General features: G+C 41.5%; 6 protein-coding genes across 10 annotated transcripts; 4 read left to right on the plus strand and 2 right to left on the minus strand.

Moving 5' to 3' along the window:
* Positions 1-869: 869 nt before the first annotated feature.
* LOC111598682 (DNA repair protein REV1) lies at positions 870-4,630 on the minus strand. Its single transcript, XM_023314044.2, has 6 exons — positions 4,542-4,630; positions 3,312-4,487; positions 3,060-3,256; positions 2,722-3,001; positions 2,240-2,663; positions 870-2,183 (listed from the first exon to the last, which is right to left on the minus strand). Exons 1-6 carry the CDS (start codon positions 4,575-4,577, stop codon positions 1,060-1,062), a joined length of 3,237 nt encoding a protein of 1,078 aa, XP_023169812.2. The 5' UTR covers positions 4,578-4,630; the 3' UTR covers positions 870-1,059.
* An 86-nt stretch (positions 4,631-4,716) lies between these two features.
* Positions 4,717-5,799, plus strand: LOC111598759 (mediator of RNA polymerase II transcription subunit 30). Its single transcript, XM_023314168.2, has one exon. The coding sequence runs from the start codon at positions 4,798-4,800 to the stop codon at positions 5,752-5,754; it is 957 nt and encodes a 318-aa protein (XP_023169936.2). The 5' UTR covers positions 4,717-4,797; the 3' UTR covers positions 5,755-5,799.
* Positions 5,800-5,879: 80 nt separating this feature from the next.
* Positions 5,880-7,293, plus strand: LOC111598761 (uncharacterized protein C45G9.7). Its single transcript, XM_023314173.2, has 3 exons — positions 5,880-6,063; positions 6,249-6,377; positions 6,434-7,293. The coding sequence occupies exons 1-3, from the start codon at positions 6,010-6,012 to the stop codon at positions 6,620-6,622; spliced, it is 372 nt and encodes a 123-aa protein (XP_023169941.1). The 5' UTR covers positions 5,880-6,009; the 3' UTR covers positions 6,623-7,293.
* Positions 7,294-7,344: 51 nt separating this feature from the next.
* On the minus strand, positions 7,345-10,068 carry LOC111598758 (UDP-glucose 4-epimerase). The gene is made up of 4 exons (XM_023314166.2): positions 9,431-10,068; positions 8,972-9,267; positions 8,354-8,644; positions 7,345-8,289 (listed from the first exon to the last, which is right to left on the minus strand). Exons 2-4 carry the CDS (start codon positions 9,212-9,214, stop codon positions 7,768-7,770), a joined length of 1,056 nt encoding a protein of 351 aa, XP_023169934.1. The 5' UTR covers positions 9,215-9,267; positions 9,431-10,068; the 3' UTR covers positions 7,345-7,767.
* Positions 10,069-10,131: 63 nt separating this feature from the next.
* On the plus strand, positions 10,132-11,387 carry LOC111598760 (uncharacterized Golgi apparatus membrane protein-like protein CG5021). 4 transcript variants are annotated; one of them, XM_023314169.2, is made up of 4 exons: positions 10,132-10,290; positions 10,433-10,515; positions 10,579-10,813; positions 10,866-11,387. In XM_023314169.2, the coding sequence occupies exons 1-4, from the start codon at positions 10,267-10,269 to the stop codon at positions 11,193-11,195; spliced, it is 672 nt and encodes a 223-aa protein (XP_023169937.2). In that variant the 5' UTR covers positions 10,132-10,266; the 3' UTR covers positions 11,196-11,387. The 4 variants fall into 4 exon arrangements, with proteins under 4 accessions (XP_023169937.2, XP_023169939.2, XP_023169938.2 ...); XM_023314171.2 differs by having other exon boundaries at positions 10,881-11,386; XM_023314170.2 differs by having other exon boundaries at positions 10,132-10,281; positions 10,866-11,385.
* A 138-nt stretch (positions 11,388-11,525) lies between these two features.
* Positions 11,526-16,461, plus strand: LOC111598757 (probable WRKY transcription factor protein 1). Of its 2 annotated transcripts, none has more exons than XM_023314164.2 (8): positions 11,526-11,596; positions 12,023-12,323; positions 12,388-12,435; positions 13,267-13,694; positions 14,227-14,911; positions 14,970-15,293; positions 15,351-16,003; positions 16,064-16,461. In XM_023314164.2, the coding sequence occupies exons 1-8, from the start codon at positions 11,541-11,543 to the stop codon at positions 16,365-16,367; spliced, it is 2,799 nt and encodes a 932-aa protein (XP_023169932.2). In that variant the 5' UTR covers positions 11,526-11,540; the 3' UTR covers positions 16,368-16,461. The 2 variants fall into 2 exon arrangements, with proteins under 2 accessions (XP_023169932.2, XP_023169933.2); XM_023314165.2 differs by lacking the exon at positions 11,526-11,596 and adding an exon at positions 11,683-11,850.
* The last annotated feature ends 5,991 nt before the right edge of the window (positions 16,462-22,452 follow it).

Genomic DNA, 22,452 nt, shown 5'->3' on the forward strand with positions numbered 1-22,452 from the left:
GCAACAACTTTATGGCTACCAGCTGCTCGACTTCAGTTCGATTAGGCGCATGCGTACATCCGCGGCATCGTTGACAAATCATGTTGGCAACTGTTTGGCGCTGCCAACAAGTCTATCAAAACTTGACAACATTTGCATCTGGTTGCTGGCTGAAGCGGCTCTATAAGACAAGATCATATTTATGCGTGTAAAACCAGACAGAGACCGGCTACTGTTGCGGCTGCGGCTGCGGCTGCAGCTAGGAGCCAGTAGAGGCTGTGTGTGGAAGCGGCGACAGGATGCATAAAATTTATGAAACAACGACGCCTTTTGCGCACATAATTAAATCAGACAAAGCGCAGCTCATGTAAATCCAGGGGAAACTGGCCCAGCCCAGCCCACAGAGAGGCGACTCAACCGGATGCGGCGCAAGAAATGCAGCTTGACTATTTTTAATTACCACTGTCAGTGGCAAAAGGCAACAACAGCTGCTGTGTGGGGTTGTTACTGGCACAGCACTGGCTCTGTAATTGTTATAGTTTGTCAAGCGGGGCTGGAGCTTGGAGCTGGGATTGAGATTCGAGGCTGGTCTCAGGCACGCGAATCAATTACATATTGCTGCTGCCGGCAGTCGTTGGCGATTAACTGCAGTGACTCTACCTGTTCGACGACGCTTTCATTAAAGTGCAAATTATGACTTGCCAGTTCCGCCAGGTGTTGGCCTGGCCTATTTGTCTTTAGCCGGCTCAGATGCGACTGCCGAGCCGCCCTTTTGTATAGTTAAGTTATCAACGCCATCGTCGTCATTGTCCGATTATTACCGCTTGCTGCTTTTACGACATTAATTACCCCTCTTCGGACTTTTCAGATTTATAAATAAATTTACGGGCCAACAATAAAAGCAACTGGCGCTAACAGCTTTTGGTTTAGTCATGCCATACACAAGCATATATAAAGCTTATTACAAAAAACATCAGTAATACGTACTTAACAAGTAGATTAACTTAAGTGGCGCATACACAAACTACAGCTAAGCAACATTTGTACTTTGGGTCTAAAGCTATGCTTCTTATACCCGACTTAGGCACACTTGTAGCAATCGATTGCCTCTGTGAAATAGATGTGACAATCCAATATCTCATGCACTTTCTCCTGAATGTTCGACTCAATCTCATTGTACGCCATGTGCCAGCGACAGCTGCCGGCGCGTTTAGTCTTAATGAGACGGCACAAGTACTTCATAACCTCATAGACTTTGTCCATTTTGTTCTCTTCCACCAGATAGCAAATGTTCATGTACATGAGGTCGACATCTGCCGGTTTGGGCACCTCCTCTGACTTCACCCAAGTGGCAAGCATAGTTTTATAATTGGGATCCACAAACACATTCATATCCTCCGCAGACTTTGCATCTGGATTAGCAGCGGGCACTACAGCATCCGGCATAGGTGGAACTTGGGATATTGTATTGTTGGATGCGAGGTACTGCATGATGGCGGGATGCACGTGCTGTGGGAGCTCCTGGACGTAATCAGCAACAATTTGGTCGGCGCGACAAGTGCGCGCCTTCTGCTTGGCCAGGGCCGCCTTTGAAGTGGAAGGCTTTAGATCGCTTTCATTCAAAGAACTTGCAGTAGAGTTTGCAATACGCATCGATGGCGGCGGTGGTGGAGGCGTTGGTGAACGTGAACTAGAACGTGAGCGCGATTTCCTCTTCTTATTGTTATGTTCTTTGTGTTCGTCGGTTTGGTTGCCCCATTTGTCATGTACGTCTCTCTTAGTTACGCGCAAATATTCCTCCGGATAGCAGAGTATGTCGCGTCGTATCTCTTCCGGCAGCTGCGCCAGAACATCCGCATCAAACTGTGTTATGGCTGGCGGTGTTACTCCGTTGGATATTAGTGACTCGCCCGTTGGAATGGTCTGAAAACCGGTTGACTTCTTAGCTGTTGCGGCATTCTTCAGCATGTTAAAAACATTGATTTCAGGTGGTTTTGCTTTCTTTTCCAACACCTGCTTACGTGCCTCTGTAGTAGTAGGCGCAAGTATTTCATTCTCATTGGGAATTGTTGATACTTCCAATACATCAGTTGCTTTCTTGCTGATTGCAGCGCTCTTTAACATGCTGAGCACGTCCACGTTAACCGACTTTACTTTATTCTCTACTGGTGCTGGAACAGAAGCTGCCCCGTTAGCCGTTTTTTCTAGATTGACAAAGATTATAAATACGAGTAAAAATTAGATGAGAAATAGGGCCTACCCTTTTGCTTCTCAGACATCTTGACAAACATATTCTTGATGACATTCTCCTTTTTTGTATCGGAAATATCATCCAGCTTGCTTAAGTGTATGCCAATACCACGCAGCTCATGTGGCGGAAAACCGGACTCTTTCATAAGCTTTAGTACATGAGTAGTAATTACTTCTACGTCGTTTGTGCTTTCCTTCAGCAGCGAAGATTTTGTCTGATTATCACAGACGCCGTGTCCCATAAACTTGGACGCTTCAACGGGCGCCTCGGCAGCACGCACCATCAACTTCAACGTAATCGATTTGGTTTTGCGCTTGATCTCAATCAAGCGACTGTGTACCTCGACGCTCAGCTGTTGCAGAAACTTCTCCAGCTCCTCGTACTTAGTAAACCGTATGCCGTAGTTGACCTCAGCAGACACAGATTTGCGTTGCTGAAGGAAATATTGCACAATTATTTATTTTTAGATATTGGTCGTTTCTAAGACTTACCTGTTCGTAGACTAATGGACGCAGATCAATGCCGCGACAATTTTGGTGTAGTGTTAAAGCCATTTTTTTACCCAGCAGCATTTCCAGACGCACCAGCGAAGCCATTTGAACATCGCCACAAGTATGGTAGCCCGCCTGGTTGAGTTTATAGGTCATGCTGCTACCCACACCGGGCAGAATGTCTAGTGCAAAGGTGGACATATACTTGGCAGCATCATCAGTGTCCAGCAGATGCTGTCCATTAGGCTTGGCCAACTTGGTAGCCATGCGAGCTAAAAGTCTGTCATGGTATAAATTTATAAGTAAATATTTAAGTCAGTTAAACGGTTTACGCATACTTGTTGTCGCCCACGCCAGCAGAACAGGGGCAACCAGTTACATCACGCACTTCCTGACGTAGATGTGTCACAAACGTCATGACATCAACTTGCAGCTCGTGCAGCAAGTCTGTGAGATCCACAAACATTTCATCGCAGCTAACGGCTTCGATATTGAGCGTGTACTGTGCTACGGTATTGTATAGAGCAAAGGCCACCTGTTATAGAGACAAATTAGTACCAAGAATTTTGAAAGGTATGTCAAACTACTACCTCACGATAGCCCTCAAAGTCGTAGGGAATGGTCTTCAGTTCGGGGCACAGCTTTAGAGCCTGGCCAACAAACATACCATTCTTGATGCCCTTTTCGCGAGCCTCGTAACTACAGGAAGCAATCTCCGATAGCGACATCTTTTTCTCAAAACCATAACGCACTTTGTCTGCACGAACGTTGTCGTGCAAGAGGTGCTCGAAACGTTGGGCAAACAGCTCCTGTTCTACCTGTCGATCAGCTCGAGGATGAACTGGCACATCTGCAGCTGCGTTGCCTCCCTTGGAATGTGTCACAGCAATGGGCAAGCCTCGCAACTCTGGATGCTTTCGCAAACCCACAGATACAAAAAAACAATCCATATCTATGTGCATCACATAACGCTTTTGAGTCTTCGGGTGAGAGATGTTTTGTTGTATGCCACTCAGTTGTGTACGTAGTTCGGCTCGTTTAACGAACGATTTGTCGCCATGGGCCTGTCGCAGATCGCAAACATATTGCTTGAAACCGGAGCCAAGCGTCGCAATATGATGCAAGCGCGAGTTTTTGTAGAACTCGCTGAGGAACGCCGGATCGACGGCAGTGCGAGCGCTACTGCTGGTATTTTTTGTAGTGGATACATTTGTTACCGTAGCTGAGTTTTTGTCTGGTGAAGTGGCCACAGCCTGCTGCAGCTCTTTGAGTATGCCACCCAACTCATTCTCCAACGATCCCGCTTCTTCCGTCTCTGGATGAACTGGTATGTCACTGAGTACATTCTCCAACGATCCAGCTTCTTCCGATGCAGTGGAATCATTGCTCTTGCCTTTGCCAAAATTAAGTCGCGGTTGTGTCGTCTTTTGATTGGTATACAACAAGTACGGCTTGTAGTCAACAATGCGCATTTGTTGAACACAATCAACAACCCATTGCGCGCTGATTATCCGGCTGGTGTCGATTTTACGCACTTTAACGTCTGGTAAATTGGACGCTATGATGAAATTTGTGTGGGATCTTTCATAGTGATGAAATGTGCCACCGTGAACCATCATAATGCGCTTGAGCTCGTCGGCTGATGGACTGACCAATCCATTAACGAAAATTGAAATTCCATCAAAAAGATTAGACTTGCGAAATGGATCGCTAGCTGCCGCGAATTGCTCCTCGAGCTTTGCCTTTTTCGCTTCAAAGTAACCGCCCTGTAATTGCAAAATAAATCTGTGTTTCTTATTTATTTCTTTTTGCTAACTCACCCAATCGGCAAACCCATTGTCTTCATCGCGTGCCATCGCAGTCCATTACTAAAATTGAATACCTTAATGTTTAAATTTCTTCAAAATCACCTTCAACTCGGCCGATAAGTATCTGCGACTGACACCAAAAGTCGATAGCCCACTCGAATTGCATTTAATCGATATTTTAAAATGTGGCAACTCTTTCTCGAATAGTGTTGAAAAATCGCTAAATTTATTGTTTTTATTTGTGTACGGGTTTTTAGTTGCTGCCAAAATGTGGAAGTATGGACAAAATCAGATGAATCAAGGTGGATCTGGTGGAGGTGGACCGAATATGATGCCTATGGGCGGATTTATGCAAGGAGGTGCTGGTATGCACATGTCCCCGCAACAACAACAGCAGCACCAAATGAATCAAATGATGGGAGGCGGTGGACCTGGCGGGCCAGGTGGCATGCAAATGAATCCGAATGCTGGGGCTGGCAGTGGACCAGCCGGTCTAATGCAAGGCATGGGTATGTCTCCGCAACACCAAATGCAGCAACAGCATCAAATGATGCAGGGCGGCGTTGGCGTTCCAATGTCCAATATGCCGCCGCAACAAGCGAATGTAATGCAGCAGCAGATGATGGGTCCACAGCAAGGAGTGGTCATGGGTGGTGGTGCTGGTATTGGCCCACAACAACAACAACCCAATATACCACAAAACCAACAGCAGCAGCACAATCCAGGAACAGGTGCAGCCGGCGGAGGTGGCGGAAACAACATGTTGGCAATTTCACAACCGAATCCACACAAAGAAATCAACATAGTCCAATTATCGCGACTAGGCCAGGAGACAGTTCAAGACATTGCTTCACGCTTCCAAGAGGTTTTCTCAGCTCTGAAGAACATACAACCTACCTCTCACAGAGATAACAACACTGAGAAAAAGGTCCAAGAGTATTTTCGCACTATTCGATTGCTTTTCAAACGTGTTCGCATCATCTATGAAAAGTGCAATGATGCCGGCATGGACTATATGAACGCGGAAACCTTAATACCCTACAGGGATGAGCCAGATCCACGTATAGAGCCATCGCAATGTGATGAGTATCGCAAAGTGCTGCAGGAGAACCAGGAACTAATCGAAACCGTAAAACTGAAAAATCGTCAATTACGAGAGATTATTGATAGGACGCGCATAATAATATGGGAAATTAATACGATGTTGGCTATGCGGCGCTCCTAAATATAAATTTATTTTAATGAATTCCAAACATTTGTTTATTTATGTATGTAAATCTATTAAAAAAAAAAGAATACAAAAAACAACTTATATTTGATTTCGGCCTTTTCCAACACTGCCCATTTGTGATGCAGTAGAGAATAGGCAGTTTGTGTTTGTACGCGACGACAGCGACTTTTCTTGCGTACATTAAAGAATAATAAAAAATACGTTTTCGTTATCTTTGAGTCAAGTAATCAATATTAAAACTACACCAACATGGCGAAAATGGCATTTCAACATCAGGCCGGAACGGCTATGGAATGTTTAAGCGTAAGTTTCAGTAGTAAGATATACACATACTCACACAGGTAGCTAGAAACAGCGTTCTTCCTGTATATAGATGTGCGTGTATGTGTATGTGAATCGTGTATGTGAAATTAGGTCGCATTTCATAGATATTAATCATAAACAAACTTTCACATTGTTCGTTAATTATAATTTATGATTCTTATTAGATACCCATAACGCTACATAAGGAAAAGGATTACGACCAGGAAGGCAGGGAGATACTGAAGTGTGGCTTTAAGATAGGAGGCGGTATAGACCAGGACTACAAGAAGAGTCCACAAGGCTACACTGACTATGTATACATTATCTATTGAATATATTTTGAACCTAAATCTAATATATGTATATGTAGGGCATATACGTGACGGAGGTCCACGAAGGTAGCCCAGCTGCGAGGGCAGGTCTACGTATACATGACAAGATACTGCAATGTAATGGCTACGACTTTACTATGGTCACCCACAAAAAGGCAGTTAGCTATATAAGAAAAAATCCCATACTTAATATGCTGGTGGCACGCAAGGGCGTCACATCTACATAATTTGATCGGCTGGTCTCCAAACTTCAAAAATCTACTATCTAGTACTTCACTGCCTCTCATTGATACGGATCTCTAACTAGCGCTCTCTTGGAAACTACTCGAATACTTATATATATTTAAGCATGTATACTTATTTAACCTTAACTTTATGCATATCGCGCGCACATATATATATAGCCATATATACAAGACAAAACATTTAGATGCAAATGTGAATGTAGCACGTAGAAAAGCTTTTTGTTAAATTGATTTTCTTTGACTTGGTTTAAGTTGATAGATAAAAAAATCACCCTTCTAGGTTGTTATACGATTGCCAAGAAACCGTGTAAAGAAATTGCCAAAACAAATAAGCCACATGCTACAAACAATCTATAGAAAACCCATATAAGCCATAACCCAAATTCAGCAGGGGCAGATTTCTAACCCCATATTAAAGTGTATAAAGTAAAATTGTCATCTAAATTCTTAGCCCGTATTGAATAGGGAATCACACGCGTAGATATATATAAACAATTTTGTACTTTTATACACCAATCCAGATACATACATACATATATAGACATACGTATGTAAGCAACAAACAACAGCTCTAATACAATCAGCAGCATTCCAAAAAGAAAAACGCATAGTTGTTGAAAACTAAATATTTCATAATTGTGATAAATGCCGTTAATTGTGCAGATGTGTTTTTTTTAAATATGTATAAATACACATTTATTAAGTATTTTTAAAATCAGTTTTTAAATGTTTAATTGCATTGAATAAATGTTCGCCTCTAAAAAACAAATACCCTGTATTTAAGTTTGACCTTGAAAATTGTGCTATAAATGGAGATAACGAATCATTGTAAAATGTCATTAGGTGTCGCTTGTTGTTTTTAATTACAAACTACTTTGAGTTTACGTGCACACAGACACATACTCGTGCATTTAATTTGGTAACATTTTGCACTTAAAATTTGACAAAACAAATCATAAACAACTAATCGTACGCAAGCATTTTGCTAGTTAGAATAATTACAAATATTTGAAATTGAAGAAGTGGTCGAGGAACTTTTAGATAACATAACAGAATAGCAGATAGTACGTGGCACGTTGACAGAGCGACCTTGCCACGCAGCGGGGGCAAGAGGCACGCTGACCTAACTACTTATTGGCATAGCCGTTGGGATTTTGACTCTGCCAACGCCAAGTGTCCTCGCACATTTTATCAATGCCACGCGTCGCCTTCCAGCCCAGAGCTTGATTGGCCAATTTGGCATCCGCATAGCAAGTGGCCACGTCTCCTGCACGTCGGTCAACCAGCTCATAGGTTACCTTCTTGCCAGAGGCGCGTTCAAAAGCATGCACCAATTCCAGCACAGAGCAACCAACGCCACTACCGAGATTGTACGCAAAGAATCCCGTTTCAGCAATGTTGCGCAGCTTGTCCAAGGCCTTCACATGACCTTCAGCCAGATCAACGATATGTATGTAGTCACGCACACCAGTGCCGTCTTTGGTGGGAAAATCGCTACCATAGATGCTAAGCTTTGGACGACGACCAACAGCCACCTGGGCAATGTAGGGCATCAGATTATTGGGCTCACCATTCGGATCTTCGCCAATTCGACCGCTAATGTGTGCGCCGACGGGATTAAAGTAGCGCAACGAAACGATTGCCCAACGCTGTCAATTGAAAGTGAGAATTATTAACCTATATAAGAGTAAGCAACTTAATGATTAGTCTTACCTTGTCTGACTTGCACAGATCCTTAAGTATTTCCTCTGTGAAATACTTGGTTTTACCATAGGGAGACGTGCAGTTGCCCGTTGGGTGTTCCTCAGTAACAGGCAAGAACTTAGGTTCGCCGTACACGGTTGCGCTCGAGCTGTAAACGAATTTGAACACATTGTTGTCAGCCATGGCCTCCAACAGGACATTGGTACCCGTCATATTGTTGTGGTAGTATTGCAGAGGAATGCGACAGGATTCGCCAACGGCCTTCAGTGCCGCAAAGTGAGCAACCATGTCGATTTTGTGCTAAAAACATTACAAGTAGCTAAGAATTAGCAAACAATAACAATAATATTTAGATCATCGATGCATCAAGTGCAACGTCAATGTTGACGTTGGCGCTTGCCAGCACAGCGAGTTATGTGACCGAGGTCACGATAATGCGATCGTTGACGAGGGCGCGTAGGAAGTATGCGGCAGCTGCGTAAACAGCAGTTGAACGTTGATAGCGTCAGCAATTATGATAAGAAACATGGAACGCTTGCCTATAGAAATATGCCACATACATATATCCAGTAATCAAGCGCATTCTATCAATTTGCTGACGTGCCTGTTGATACTGGTAAATCTCACCTCTTGGAACACCGAGCGCACTTGCTCACGATCTGTGATATCCACACGATAGAAGTGCACCTTCTTGCCGGTAATCTCCTGTACACGACTCAATGCCTCTGGCAGCTTGGACGCTCCGCCGCTATACGCATTACACAGATTGTCCACACAGATAACATTATAGCCAGCATTCAACATTTCCAGCACAGTGTGCGAGCCAATGTAGCCCGCACCGCCAGTGACTAAGACAGTGGGTGGTGCCATATTTATCGAACCGTACTCTGCAATCTTCTATTTACTACTCTTGCTCTGGATCTCTGGAAAGTGAAAATTGGGTTGAGCTTAAGCGAAATTCTTATTGACGTCACCAAAATTCGCTACGCGCACAAACACATACAACAAAATGTATTGGTAAAGAGTTCTGGTTAACGGTGCTTGCCAACAAGTGTGTGTGTGTCTGTGAGTTTGTTTGGCACTCACCTCAGTACTCGTTAATTACTTGGCTGACTAGCTGACTGAATCACTTGGCTAGCTGGCTAATATACACACGTCGCTAGCGCATCTGCGTTACCCTTGAAACCGAATGTATTATTGTTTTGTTTAAGCACACGCACCAGACATGGGCTGATGCTGGTATTGTAGCTACTAATGCTGATGATGGAGCTTGGAGCTGTTTAAAGATCGCTGACCTCTCTCTCTCTCGCTAGCTTGTCTGAGCGCTTCTTCACTTTTGTGTTGTGTTATCGTAACTCGTTTCGTGCACTTGTCGCGTCGTGTTCGCACGTTCATTCATTCATTTGCAGGCCTCCTTCTACTTAAAGCACTTAGCAATTTCCGTACGTCTGTTTTGCTGGGCGGTTTGCTCGCAACTGATTTCTGTTGTGATGTGCGCTTTTAACTTGTATTTCCGCTCCCGTATGTTTGGCTTATCAGCTTGCGTTTTTTATCAATGTGAGCGCCAGTGTAACGAGAGTTATGTTAACGGCAAATGCTAGCTGCCATCGGTTTTATATTTTCTCTTTTTTACGTTCCCCGCAATCATGCATATTTATGCAACAATTAAATCCAGTGTAGTCTAATAAAAAAGAGGAAGCTCGCGCTCAGAAGACCGCTCTCCGCTATTATCAGCAGAAAGTAAACAATTATGACGTTGGCGTTGCCACACCAGCAGTGTGTGCATTCGATAGCTTATCGATAGACAGTCAATGTGCGATATACATCATACGCAGGCAGCAAGCAAAGAAAATATGCATTAAATTATTATCAATCAATTTGTCATTTAAATTAGTAAAAAGTTAGTCTAGCCATAATCAAAAATGGCATCTGCAACGGTAAGAAATGTATGTATGCCACACTAACAACTAATGAGCAGCAGTTCGCACGTCAAATGCAACTAATACCAGCCAGCGTTGAAACAACAGCAACAAATTTTATCTATGACTAAACCGCAAACAAAAACTAACTAAATATTTTTATACACAGGTGCCACTACTAGACGATGATACGATACCTTTTGGTGAGGAAGATGAAATGCGCGATCCCAGCACAGCGGCCAAGAAATACACGTAAGCAATAAAACAGCAAAGGAAATGTATGTATGTGTTGCACTCACATATGTATTTTGCTAGGCATCCGTATGTCACCTTCTTCCATCTGTTCTTCCGCGGCGCATCAATCGTCATTTACATGTTCTGCGGCTGGTTTAGTGACTCCTTTATCACCAGCTTTGTATTCGTTGTGCTCTTTCTATCTGCCGACTTCTGGACTGTGAAGAATATCTCTGGAAGACTTCTAGTAGGGCTACGTTGGTGGAACTACGTTGATGACGATGGCAAATCGCATTGGGTGTTCGAGTCGAAAAACGTGAGTGCATTAAAAGTATTTGATTGCAATCGATATGATAAGTGTAACACAGTCTCCTTCCTATCAGAGCCGGGTCAACAAGCATGAGCAGCGCATTTTCTGGCTGGGATTAATACTGTGTCCGTTCTTTTGGGGTCTCTTTTTTTTGATGGCTCTCTTTGGACTGAAGTTCAAGTGGCTTCTGCTGGTCATGATTGCCATAGCACTGAATGCCGCAAATCTCTACGGTTATGTGAAGTGCAACTATGGCGCTAATAAGGATTTAAACAGCGCAGCCACAGACTTTATGAAGACACAGCTCTTCAAAAATGCTTTTGATATAATGACCAAACCAAATGCAGCAGCTCCACCGACTAATGTGCGCCCAACGGGTGTTGTGTGAGATCTTGAATGCGAACCAGGCACCTTGCCATCATTTGCTGCGGCGCATTCCAAAGAGTATTAAGTTTTTATGCTGACATAATGGTCGTTGTCTCTGTGTAACATATGTAAAACTTAATTTAGCATTAACTTTTCTTACACTTACGCTGCTTTCAATTCAGTAAAGAACATATGTATGTACTGAAATCCCATTTAAAACAATAGCAAATGTATCATTGAGATGCTTAACATTTCGAAAAAAGGAAAATGTATTCAACATATATTCAGTAAAGAACATATGCATGTTCTGAAATCCCATTTAGTACAATAGCAAATATATCATTGAGATATTCAACTCGAAAGGAAAATGGTTTTAACGTATATGACGCTATTTATAAATGTATGGAAACGCAAACAAATCAGGTATTTTCGGTCTATTTAATATTTGGTCACATTGATTTTTGATGCTGCCAACCTGCTTGAATTTTACTGTCATACTCATCGATTAATTTAGTTCACATCACTAGCATATTAGCCATTGTCGGAAAATTTTCTTGCGCATACGGCTTGTTATACCAGTTGTCAAATATAATTGTTAAAATAATTGCAATCTTATTGCAAAAACATTCATAACCAAGAACATTAAGTTTGTTCATTTTAATACATTAAACCAAAAGGTAAGAGCGGCGTTATTTCAAAGTGTTTTTTTCGTGAGATGTGTAGGTAGCAATATTGATTTTCTACCGCTGTCAACGCCGGCCCCTAATGCGAGGTGGAAACAGGGTGCTTCAGTAGACAAAAGAGCTAATTTTGGTTGCTAAATTTGTGTTCTTGTATTTGTTTTTGTAGGAAAATGCGTGGTCGCGGCAACTACATTCCACGTGGAGGCGGCACCATGCGCGGCGGTGGCGGCTATTACAACAACCGCAATTCCAGCAATTACGTGAACACACGTACCCAAGGGAACTATCGGCCAAACAATGGACGATATGAGAACAACTATCATCATAACAATCGCTACAGTGGTGGGAATAATAACAACTCCAACAACGACCACTACGATAACCGCAACCGCGATAAGTTTAACAACCATCATAACTCGAGCACCGGCGGACGCTATGATTCAGGCTCTTCTCACAAGCGCAGCTATGTAAGTCGTGATTAATGCAAATTGAAATCACAATCCTAACACAATTCTTCATCTGGGTAAACAGGATTCATCTCGTGATCGTGGCGATGACCGCAAACGTCCACGTCAAGACGTAAGTTTATATTAGAGCTAACCAAATATTAATATGCCATTATAAGAAAAGTAAACCCCAAAGATTTTAGGTTTCTTAAAGATATATATGTATATATGTACAGCTGCTATTGTCTGTGTAATTTTAATGAGTTTCCAAATATTTATAGCACTATTTGTGAAGGTTTAACGCCGGATGGAAATGCACACACATAAATGGTAGTGCACTCAAAGTAGTCAGAATAAAAGACTTTGAGAACGCAAGAACTCAATTTGTATTGCATATATATTATATATTATAAATAGCAGCAGCAGCTACGCATTACAGCAAAGATTTTGCCACAGCGATCAAGATATATGTATAAATGCATATATAGTGCAGGCACGGCTGAGATTAAACTTGAGCTAAACAGTGAATGAGACCGTGTATTGTGTGTATATCTCATATATATATATATATATATAAATTTTAATACCTGTAAAAGCAGACAATTTCTCCGTTCCAAGCAACAGATATATATCTATATACCTATAAATATATATACATTTGATATGTATATTTGTATAATCAATCCATCTAAAATAGCTCAAAATATAAGGTTTGTTCAACATGCTACTACTACTACTACTACTACACACACTTGCCACCAGGATAATGATTATTGCATTTGAGATAACCCAATTTATATAAACATATAAGTATATAACTATATACAAATGTATATATAGTAATTCTTTATCATCCAAAAACAAGAAATTTATATGTATATCTCTATGTATTCGAATATCAAATCAAAACAAAAACAAAAAACAATGCTCCTGTACACTCCTTCCTACTCATCAATCGTCATAGGATTACCGTCGCACGTCGTCGTCAAATGATCACAATGATCGTCCATCGTCTTCATCGCAGAACATGGGCTCATCTTCGTCCAGTTACCATCAACGGAACAGCACTGGCGGTGGTGGTGGCGGTAGCTCAAGCTCATATCGGCCACGAGATGATTCTGGCAGCCAGCGACATCAGCGCGATTCATCGATGGGTCCGCCAAAGCGGCCGCTATTACGCAGTGTCGCCGGCACAAGTTATATATCACGGCCGCGGGGCTCAATGTCCATACGCGGCGGCATGATGCGCAACAACATGCGCGGCGTTGGCACCATGAGGATTGTGCGTCCGCGCCTCAACGAATCTAATGATCTGCGTACTATGCGCCGTCAGCTGCTCTATGCACAGCAGAAAGATCGCGCTCGTCTGCTCAAGATACAACAATTGAAAAGGTAATTAGACAAAAAGTTAAGCAAACAAAACAAAAAGTAAAAAAACCTAAAAATCATATTTCTGTGTGAGAGGCAGCTGTCTAAATCCTATAAAGAACTCAAAGCTGATGATAGTTTAAAGTATGCCATGTGCCAATGAAGTGCGAAAAGAGCATCAAATACATTTGGCAATATGTTCAGAATGTGGGTGATATGAACACTCTATATAAATATAAATAATATGCCACATTTGAGTGTGTGTTAAGAACTATTATTGGCTAAATTTACAAATTATAAGGTTTGTTTAAAAAACCATTCCTCTATCGAAATACTAGAAAGAGATAGAAGGAGATTTGAGATCTTGTAATGTGTATAAATATGTAGAGAATCAAGTTAAGATAACCAACGACACCCGACACTATATAACAAAGTATTTTGTTAGCTTACATCTTAATTGTATACGAGTACTTACCACATCAATTTGCATTTATGCCTTCCCCTTCACCACAAAACAAAAAAAAAACAAAAATTCAATTCGAATTCCCATGTATAGCTCGTTGCGGCGCCAACGCCAGGCAGGGAACAGCAGCGATAACTCTAGCGACGACAATGATGACTCTGATAAAGCTGACAAGGGGGACCATTCTGATAAAAAGAAGATGAAGAGCAATGAAGATGATGGCGAAGAAGACGAGGACAACGACGATAAAGATGGCGCTGATGGGGAGGATAAGAAGAACGAAACGACTAAAAAGTCGACAATCAAAAAACGTAGCAACAAAACGGCAACCGAAGATGCCGAGGGCAAGTCGCATGATGACAAGGGTAAAGACGATGACGATGATCAGGAGCTAGATGATAACAATGGCGCGGAGAAAAAAAAAGCCAAAGTTGGCACCGATGATGATGATGATGCTTATGAGGAGGCGGGCAAGGGCAAGACCGATGAGTCCGGTGACAATGCCGATAAGCCCAAAGAGAAGGGCAAATCCTCGGATACAGCTGAAAAGTCAATAGGTAAGAAAAAAGATAAAGATGGCGACGACAAGGACTCCAAATCAAAGAAGTCGTCCAGCAAGAAGGATCGCTCGGCGCGCAAGGACAAAGACGAGAGCGAAGATGATCGCAAGGAACGTCGGACAACCTCTCGTCATCGTGACGATGAACACAATTTGCGCCCGCGCACGTTTATTAAACTCACCTGCGTGCATTGTCGTATTAAGTGCGTTACTTTCAAGGTGGGTAAAGACTGATTAGTATACTTTCTATAAATACATATTTCGGTAATTACCACAGGAATATCACTATCACCTGAACTCACGTACACACAAGAATTCGATGCGTACAGTTGCATTGCGTCAGCGTGCAGACTTGCAGCGCATGCGTGCCCGTCAACGCACAACACAGCGTGAGATTGAGGAAAACAGCAAGGAAGAGTACGAGTCGCGTTATTGTCGCCTTTGCCGATTGGCCTATCGCCAGCCGAAAAATCTGCATCAAGCCTCCGAGCATCACAAGACGATCAAGAAGTTCCTGATGCCCTACTGTGGCTCCTGTCACCTGGCATTTAAGAATGCCATGCTTTATGAAAACCACCGCTGCTCGTTGGAGCACATAAGAGTAAGTGTTAACAGAATGAATGTCGTTTTTGTATTTACTAATTACAAATTATAACAGAATAAAGCGCGCAATGACGAGTCCGGCTCGGAGGACAGCGTTGACGAGCGTGAAATTGATTTGAATAAATTCCTTACCGTTGATTCGGTAGGCGAGATTGATGACGACATTATGGATGCTGATGTTGATGCTATGCTGCTTCAGGCTGAAACAGCGCAGAAGAGTGCAGACGAAGAGACTCGTAAACGCGGTCTCATTGGACTGGAATTCATCAAGGCTGTCGAGGCCTTTTATTGTGAAATTTGCAATCATTATTCATCCAAGCAAGGCGATGATACTTTGGAGGCGTACACAAAGAAGCATTGCTTGCAGCATTTGCATGTTAAGAACTATCTGCGCCATAAGGAAGAGACGGAAAAAAAGTCCAAATCGGATGAAGGCGAAGATGATGATCCAGACGTCGATGAGGAGGGTAATAAGCTACCTAAAGATACTGACGAAGCAGAGGCAGAAGAAGATATTGAAATGGAAGCCAAGGATGAAGATGAAGAGGAAGAGGATTACGAGGGCGAAGATGGTGATGGATCGCATGATGAGAAACTGTGGGAGGAAGTTGACAAGGATTTGGGTGATTTGTTAGCGGAAGTCAAACCACTGACCCACGAAGAAGAGGATGAGGAAGACGAATCTGTGCTGAATATTGACATCGAAAGGTGACTTGAAATAAATTCTCATTAATATTCAACACAAATTACAGTATTAATCAATTCCAGTGAAAAGAATAAGCTAAAGGATGTCAAAGATGAATCCAATGGCAACGCAGACGAGTCTGCAAAAGATATTAAGCCAGCTGCCAACACACCAGATAAAAAGCCAGCTGCTCCAACAAACACACCGACAAAATCCGCAACTGCTGTCAAAGCGGAGTCAACAACGGCTAACAAAGCAATGGCCAAAGTGATCAAGGCCAACCGACCCGGCCCGGCCTCAATGAAACGTCAGGTGTTGGTCAGCCTGAAACGCACCTCAGCAGCAGACATCAAGGCGGCTACCAAATCTGCAACTGACTCAAAATGAGCACGACCTGTCTACCATTCATACACACTAACAGACCCACATGGATAGCTGCAGTGATTTAGTTGCTGCATAATAAAGAAAACCACATTTGAAATTCGACTTTTACATGCAACTGCAAACAACAATGTGCAACAAACTGTGCACGAGGCATGTTTAATAACCTTTTAGTTTTTGAAAATGTAACTAAACAAACCAAACCACCTGGGCAGCATGTGGAGCACACTTTTTATATACCTTTCGCATCATGTGGCAGCAACGGTAGCAACCTTTCTAAAGTGTAAAGCGACCAAACAATGAGCCAGCGAAATGTGCTCCACCTGACAATTTGCAGGGCAGCTGTTATAGAGAGTGTGTTAGAGAAATGGTAGTTGTTTAATTTGATTAAGTGGATTTTTCAATTTCGGTGCCGCCTATTTATCAGATGTATTTATTAACCTTGTAGACGAGAAGAGCAAAGACTTCAAGTTGCTGCTGTTTATTTCCGCACCGAGCAGACAATGGCAAGACGGTGGCAATGCCAACTGAAAGGAAAATACATTTCATTTCATTTCATAATTTTCGCTAAAATTAACTTTCACTGCATGTCACGTAGGATTGTGGACTGTGGCTGCCAGATGTGGCAACATGTCTTTTGCATGTGCCACATTACACAATGTGCCACTTAATATGCGTTAATATTAGAGGGGGGCGCCTTTCTCACTCTGCAGCAACGGTTGCAACTGCGGTTGCGGTTTATGCAGCTTCCTTTTTATTAAATCAGACAATGTCAAGTTTTTTGATTTTATTATAGCAGCGCCTGCATTTTTTGATGCTTGATGCTGTCCACTTGGTTGACTGTTGAAGCTGTGTCGTTAATCCCTGACAATCTCTCATTCGGCGGTTTGGTGAATTGCATTTCAAGCTGTCGCGAGATTTATGCGCGCATTGTTCTGTGCCACAAATCCGGTTTTTCGATTCGTTTGTTGCCGGCTTCAGCTTCGGCTTTAGTACTATTAACATTTAATCTGTGGCTTCAACTTGTTTATTTTTTGTTTTCTTACGTTTTGGTGCTTCTATTAAGAAATTGCGACGGCTTTTTTGTTTTTAACGATCTTCCTGTTGTGTGCAGCTCGTTTTTCTTTTTTTTTTTTGGGTTTTTTTTTGCACTTTGGCACATTTTAAATGCCAAGGTAGCGTCTCATGTTAGCTGAATCAAGTTTGCCAGGCTGCAAAAAAGTTTTTGTTAATGCCAGCAAACGCACGTATAGTGTAAATATGCTGTGAAGTTACGCATTTACCGCTGGGCATTGGCAAGTCTCATGTGTGTAAATAAATTGTTGTTAAATTAAACCATTTGGCGACTTCATTGAAATGTCATTATTCTGCAGTGTTTGCATGTCTTAAGGCATTATTATTTTTCCTTTGTGCGGGTGCGTGCTTAATTGCTGGTATTTAAACAAATGCTTTGTTTTGCACATTTTCACATCGTTAAGTATATGTATGTCTTATTTTGTTTTTATTTTTGTTTCTTGTTGATTTCTAGTTTTTTCTTCTCTTGTAAAAACCTTGGCACTCAAAAGCTGGTATTTGCATACATTTACGTGTGTATTCAAAATGATATCTGTTGTCCAAAATGTTGGTAATGATTTGATTGTCCAATCTCAACGGTTTTGTAACGCAAGGTCTTAGCTTTTTCTCATTGTTTATATATTTCTTTATTCAAATGAATTAAAATTAGCCACTGGCCTAGCAATGCTGTTAAATGACAGCACAAATATCGGTAACAATTTGTAACGTAATCAAAGTCGATCCTTGCTTATGCGCAATAGTTTAAGGCCCGCGACTGTGTGCATTTGAAGTACATATGTAATTAATTTTTGCATGCCCATTCTTATTGCAATGCCTAATGCCTGAGTCTAATGTGTGAATATTTCACACGACTCTTTGCCAGCCTTGTGATTGATCAAGCAGCATTTAAGGCATGTTAATGCCTAAGAACTTAATTGCTGTGCGAACACAAACACAAACACAACCACAACCAGGGCCAGGTGGACCAAGCTTTGAGAAATCCTCAGTGGTACTCATTGGTACATTCATTTGTACCAAATACAGTGGTGCACAGCTTTTTGCTTTTTCCGCATCAGTTTGATTTGGACTTGCATAAATATATTACATCAGACAGGCAGGTAGCAATTATTTTTTTGGCACGCAATTTAAAAGAGCACATGGGATATGGATGTGTGCAGATCTTTGCATAGATACCACAAGGGCGTTGCCGGTGCGAATAAATAGTACTACTACAAGATCTAATTAAAGCCAACCAGGTGCAGCTGCATCTGGGAAAGATGCAGCCAGCACATCTTGCCATACAGAAATATGTACATACGTACATATATATCTTTGCTATTTTGTTTGTCATATTTTTGCATGCTTCATTCATTCTTCTCACGCCTAAAATGTAAATGAAGTCGTCGACGTCGTCGTCGTCGTTGCCGCCAAAGGCACCCGCCAGGTGAGGCTTATGGGGCTTACCTATTGCTAGCACTAAGCCAAAGACGAGTTTACATGCTTCGCTAGTTGCTGTTGTCAGCAACTGTGATGCGATCTTTGTAGTGTGAAAATCTTTTTCTTTCTTTTCTGTTGTTTATTTTCTATGATTATATTATTCGATATATATGTATATATATATATATATATAAATGTATTCATATATAAATGTATATGTATTGCTTAAGGTTTTTGTTTTTGTGCTAAACTTTGGCTATTTGGGCTGCATTTGCTTTCAGCCAAGTTATTGCAACGCTTTTCTGATTTCTTTCTATTGAAGTCCGAGTCACAGATTTATTGTGCAATCAGACTTAAATGAAGCAATGCTTAACTCTTTTTTATTTTCAGGCAAACACGTAGTATGTTAATAGCTTCACCTGTGCCTTTATTTTCTTTCTATGCCCTCTGACATTTTATGATTTGATTGCAGAGACGAAAATCATAAATTTATGCAAGGTCGCTGGCAACATGCGGAGATCAAGCTGGAGCTTGAAATGCACGCCGTGCTAGCACGTCTATCAACTGTCTGCCCACATTAGCTCATTATCGAATGATGTGGATTGGGTGCATTAAATGCTGTCTGTTTGATTTTAATGGGCTTCCACATTATGAGTGCAGAGTGAAAATCGAGTTGCCAAGCGTGCAGTACTTAAAGCTTAAGCACATTAATTTATCACACAGACCGGACTGTGTTTAATGGAAACACTTGGCTAAAATGAAAAACCAGGAAAACACAAATCATATAACAATGCGAGCCCAAAAACCGACCATCAGACCAAAAATGATCTCGTATGGCCCCAGCGACCCACACAACATGTAATGCCAATCGCAATTGTCTACAGTTGACTGGACGCCACGCTCATTAGCAAATTATAAGCATAGCGAGCGAGAGTGTGCCGTATCTGTGTGTATGTATATGTGTGTGTGTGTGTGGTCCACGCTTCACTGGAACCCGGATTTAACTACAGATATACTTAGATACAAATTGAGATACAGCCGCCGCTGAGCAAATACAAATTTGAGATTCGTCTCTTTGTGGGGGGTTCGCCCGATTGGGCTTGCAGCTCATGAATCACGAATTGGTTTATGTTTATAGCAGTTTTACGCCCGACTGGTTTTTCAATAAAACGATTAGACTTCAAGCTATATTAATTGTATTTAAATCTTGTGTGGCAATTGCTTAAACATAAATTAGAATGCTCTTTTTTATGGCTTCAGACATTTTAATTAATGCAAAAGAGTTTTTATGACATTTATGATTTATGGGATCCGTTAAAGGTTTTTGGGCCTTTTTCAATATATTAGCAATACAGAGTAAGCAGTAAAGCTTAAGCCATAAAACTCATGAATTTTAATAAAATAATATTTTTAGCAAATATTTTTTTTACCATCTAGCTGCAGCTGAGAATAATTCTATTTACACCACCCTCAAAAGTATGCAATGAAATTTCAAAAAAACATATCAGATTTTCTTGAGTAATATCTTTCAGGGCATAGTTTAATCGCTAGAATAATTGTACATTAAAAGTGAAAAATTAAAATTTTTTTATGTCAAATTTAATTACAAAATGTTTTGACAAAAAAATATTTTGGAGTTGACAATTTTTAGGACTTTAGTCTGAGTTACGCATAAGAGCACGATTCAGCAATCCAGCAGCATCCATACCTAATCGAGCTACATTCAATATGAAAATAGTTTCTGTAAGTAGCAAAAAATCTATTGATTTAACTGAATATATTCATCCTCTACTTTGACATATTTACACATAAACTGAAGCTTCACTTAAGCCTTTTACGCATATATCAATTACCAACTGTAATGTTAGCCTAATAGACGTTACCATAAGCTGTGTCTTGGATGGCATTTTAATAACGATTTGCCGCAGTTTAATTATACATAAATTAGCTATAATTATTATGGCCATCTATATGATTAACGGGTCAGAGCTAGACTCTAGCCGCTAACAATAACAAAAAGTTACGATACACAGATTTGACATATGCACGACGACGACGAGGATTATGCAATAGCATTGTCCAATGCACATTTCATTAACAAGAGCAGCAGCAACAACAACTGCAACAACTGGAAATAGTTTCGCGTAGATTCTGCCAATTAAGATCTCGGTAGATGTTTTGCAGAGTATGTATATCAAATGCATAAGCTAAATGCTAAGGTTGACTACTGTCCAACAGCCTGTCGCGCTATAAACAATTTATACACATAAAATTTAGAGCATAAAACTGTCGGCCGCAAAAAGCATCAGCATCAGCAACAGCAGCAGCAACAACAACAACTACAACATTCTAGCAATAAAAACTGAATGCAAATGCCAAACTGCGAAGTGCAACAGCAGTTGAGTGCATCAACAGCAATTGCGGCAGCAGAAGCAGCAACATCATTATCAACTTCATAATGAGCATTGATTGAAGCTAACTGTTGCACTTCTGCTTGGCTGTCGCAAAAAGTGTTTGAAATTAAAAGCTGTGCTGCAAAAAAAGAAGAGAAGAAAAATAGAAAAAACTTTAATACAATAATAATAAATAGTAGTAAGAGAAAAGAAGATGTTGCCAATGTTGTTGTTGTTGTTAGTGTTGCTGATCGCATCGTTGTTTTGACTGCTGTTGCTGCTGCTGTCTGCGTCCAGCATGCAATGCAACAATTTCACAAGCAACACGCAGACAACTAAATGACAATGTGAGCAAACCAACAACAACAACAACAACAATGAGCTGAATTTATAATAAGTAAATCCCATGTAGTTGTTGCTGCTGCTGTTGCCTGCAATTGATCGATGTTGCTGTTGCGCAAATGCTGCAAGGCAACAAAAAAATACCAAGATCTTCAGCTTAATTATCAACTTATTTATTTGGATTGCAATTGTCTTAATCAATTTGTTAAGGATGAGGAAATGGCATCGAGTCTATAATTTGTCAGGCCATTTAAGCGGATTTCCTCAGCGCTAAATTTCACAGCTACCGTGTTAACTTTGACACCAACAGCATCAGCATCAGCAGCAGCTACAACAACCACAAACCAACAATCGCCCGCACGAAGACAGGCAATTAGGCATTGGGTAAGAGAGCTTGAAATTAAATCGCTCTGCAATTGAGCCAAATTGCTGAGAGTTGAGGCTGCAGCTGAAGCTGGCCCACGCATGCGCTGAAATGTTGATCAGTTGCCCGGTGGCAATTGCAAATGTCAAACGAAAGACTTAGGCAGCGAACTTGCCGATTGGGCGTTATTAAATATGCAATGCAAATGCAAATGCTTAGCCAAATTTTCAAGCTTGTTAAATGTAATGCGCACAATTTGAGCCAACTAAACAGCAACTAAACACAAAATGTGCCCTTTAGCCTCGGCCAGGCCCAGGCCCAGGCACAGGCATTGGCACAGGCATAGGCACAGGCCCAGGCCCAGGCCATGGCTCTGGTTCAATTTAGTGTCACGTTAGCATTTGTTGTATTGGTGGTTGGGGCGCAAACGCTTCCAGGCGGCTGCCAAATGCACGGGTGGCCATTAAACAAGCGCCTAACTAGCAGTTGCGGCCGTCAACGT

The sequence above is a fragment of the Drosophila hydei genome, unplaced genomic scaffold (genome assembly GCF_003285905.1).
Source record: "Drosophila hydei strain 15085-1641.00,03,60 unplaced genomic scaffold, DhydRS2 tig00008135-arrow-pilon, whole genome shotgun sequence".
Classification (NCBI taxonomy): Eukaryota; Metazoa; Arthropoda; class Insecta; order Diptera; family Drosophilidae; genus Drosophila; species Drosophila hydei.